We start from the raw sequence: 3,229 nt of genomic DNA, 5'->3' as shown, positions 1-3,229 counted from the left end.
AATAGAATGGCTTCTGTTACCAAGAACACTCAATCTCTCATAACCCCCTTTCAAATAAATTCCCTGAAATCTATATCAGAACTCTAGTAACTCAAGGTAATACACAGAAGTTATTAAATAATACATTCCTGCAAATTTTACTCACATTATTTTTTAGGTTCCCATGGTATAAAAATCACTTTCATATAAATAATATCGTTTTAAGGCTTAGAACATATTTCTCCTAAAATGTGTTGTATAGATATTTTTAAAAGCTTTTATTATTCTCATTACAATTCATGTATTCTTCCAAAGTTTTATATGATACATGTATTTCATAATTAAAAAAATATTTTTTGAAAAAAAGGGAGCAGTTATACAACAATTTATTAAAGGATAAGAGAAAGGGAGATATGATACTAAAACATACAGGGAAAAAAAAAAAGAAAGCCCTCAAAGATTTACTCAACTATCCACATTTCCAGTAATATGATGGTCAAATAGATGACTGAGTATAAATTGAGATTTGAGGAAAACCAGCAAAATAATCCAAACCAAAAACACACAATCACTACCAAGCAACAGAGTCCTTGAATTGATTAAATCCAGTCATCATGTCTGTAAATTAATATTATAAACTCACAAGCTCCACAAAATTTTTGTTTTAACTTCTGAGACTGGATAACCTGAGTTTATGGGTTATATCAAATCCTACCCTCTGCCACTTGTGAGTAAACAGTGTACCAAGTGACTCCAATATTAGTTCTAACATGTTCTACGAAGAGACAGGCAAATTAGGGCAAAAATTTTTCTCCAACAAAAGAATATTTTTATCCTAAATGAAAAGAGAGTTGTTTTACAAATAAGAGATTTTTAAATAAAACCTGCTTTCAGCTCCCCTTTATGAGAAATAAATATATAATCATTTGGAACTTAACCTGAGCTCTGATACAGATGAATTTAAAGCTGGTCAAAAACATACAGAAGATGGAGCTCATAATGCAGTCATCATCTCCCCATCCCTTCCCGCCCTAGCTGAGGCCAGGAAAGCCCTGTGGTAATAGACATTGAGACAGATGGTTAGAACCTTAAAAGTTCTTAGGGGACACATGAGTACCCCTTAACGTGGGAATCAAGTAAATGTCCTAAACAAACCTGACCCAGAGAAGGGGTTCCAGCACACCACTGCATCCTTACCCCAGAGAACAGACCTTTTCCAATATGGTCAGATTATTGATGTTAATTTTATTTTTCAGGATATCTATCGAAATTGGCCTTAGGTGCTATTTTTTCAGGTAGTTTTCTCCAACAAACCTGATGGATTTGCCCATGAAATTGGTAGATAATGACATTAGAGACAGTGAATCACCAGGTTAAGTTAAAATATAGCTAAATGTCAAATAATTTTTAACTGACATCAAAAGTCCCACATTTTTCTTGCTCCACAATCACATGACCAACAAGGCACCTGCCTACAAACAGCTGCATTAGGTGACTGTTCATGGAGTTCCTAAAGGCAATGTATTTATCCATTCATTAAAAAAAATTGCAGAAACCCTTCTAAATGCAAGGATCATCTGTACCCCCAGTCACCTCCATGACACTGCTGCTAGACATAACAATAACCTCAGTCTACTCTTAAAAAGACATTTGTCAAGAAGAGAGCTAACCCAGTATATTTAAAGACGAGAGAAAAAGAATTACACATAGTAACGTCAGTCTACATTGCATTCTCCTACCTGGGATAAGCTAAAGGCAATAGAGATTTTTAATCTATTTTGTTCACTACTATATCCCCAGTATCTAGGAAAAAATACCTAGCAAACAGTAAACACTCAATAAATATTGAATTCATAATGAATAAATAAACTAATCTCAGTTTCTTCTTTGGACAAAGAAAATGAAGTCTCTCTGCTGTTCCAGGAATATTCAGTAATTACGGGTTCTTTCACAGCTCCCAGACCCATGAAAATCTCCAGCACCCCCAACACCTCCAGCACCATCACTGGCTTCATCCTCCTGGGCTTCCCTTGCCCCAGGGAAGGGCAGATCCTCCTCTTTCTGCTCTTCTCTGTTGTCTACATCCTGACCCTCATGGGCAATGCGTCTATCATCTGTGCTGTGTACTGGGATCAGAGACTCCACACCCCCATGTACATCTTCCTCGCCAACTTCTCCTTCCTAGAGATCCGGTATGTCACCTCCACTGTCCCCAACATGTTGGCCAACTTCCTCTCTGACACCAAGGTCATCTCCTTCTCTGGGTGCTTTCTCCAGTTCTACTTTTTCTTCTCCTTGGGTTCTACAGAATGCTTTTTCTTGGCTACTATGGCATTTGATCGGTACCTTGCCATCTGCTGGCCTCTACGTTATCCAACCACTATGACAGGACGTCTCTGCACCAATCTTGTGGTCAGTTGTTGGGTACTTGGTTTCTTCTGGTACTTGATTCCCATCATCGTCATTTCCCAAATGTCCTTCTGTGGATCCAGGATCATTGACCACTTCCTGTGTGATCCAGGTCCTCTTCTAGCACTCACTTGCAAAAAAACTGTGGTAGAGCTTGTCTTCTCCACTTTAAGTCTTCTGCCCCTTGTCATTCTCTTTCTCTTCTCCATGGGATCCTATACTTTGATCTTAAGAGCAGTATTGAAAGTCTCTTCAGCAGCTGGGAAAAGAAAGGCTTTCTCCACCTGTGGGTCTCATCTGGCTGTGGTTTCACTGTTCTATGGCTCAGTACTGATCATGAATGGGAACTTAACATCTGAGCATAAAGCTGAAACACAGAAGATTGTGACTCTTTTTTATTCTGTCGTGACTCCACTCCTTAATCCTGTGATATATAGTCTTAGGAACAAAGATATGAAAAATGCCCTGCATAAACTTCTGGGAATATAGAACGTGTTAATCAAAAAGGCTCTTGGGAAATTAGAGCCCAATATTATATTTATTTGCAAAAATTGAATTTAACTTATTTTCAGGTTAAAAAAACTAGTTTTTTTTAATTTGAGCATAGTTGACACACAATATTACACTAGTTTCAGGTATACAGCTCAGCAATTTGACAAGCTTATACATTATGCTATGTTCACCACAAATATAGCTACCATCTGTCTCATTACATCGTTATTACATTATCATTGATTGTATTCCTTATGCTCTGGCTTTTTATTCATGTGACTTACTCATTGCAATAATTGGAGGCCTGTATCTCCCCCTCTTCTTCACCCATTTTGCCCAACCCCCACTC

The 3,229-nt window shown here is 37.6% G+C and overlaps 1 protein-coding gene across 1 annotated transcript; it reads left to right on the top strand.

The window, feature by feature from the left end:
• Positions 1 to 1,944: 1,944 nt before the first annotated feature.
• LOC116640646 (olfactory receptor 11G2-like) lies at positions 1,945 to 2,877 on the top strand. Its single transcript, XM_032417783.1, has one exon. It carries the CDS (start codon positions 1,945 to 1,947, stop codon positions 2,875 to 2,877), a length of 933 nt encoding a protein of 310 aa, XP_032273674.1.
• Positions 2,878 to 3,229: the final 352 nt, after the last annotated feature.

The sequence above is a fragment of the Phoca vitulina genome, unplaced genomic scaffold (assembly GCF_004348235.1).
Source record: "Phoca vitulina isolate PV1807 unplaced genomic scaffold, GSC_HSeal_1.0 scaffold20, whole genome shotgun sequence".
NCBI classification, from domain to species: Eukaryota; Metazoa; Chordata; class Mammalia; order Carnivora; family Phocidae; genus Phoca; species Phoca vitulina.
The sequence above is the reverse complement of the archived record's forward strand: the minus strand, read 5'-3'. Positions and strand labels throughout refer to the sequence as shown.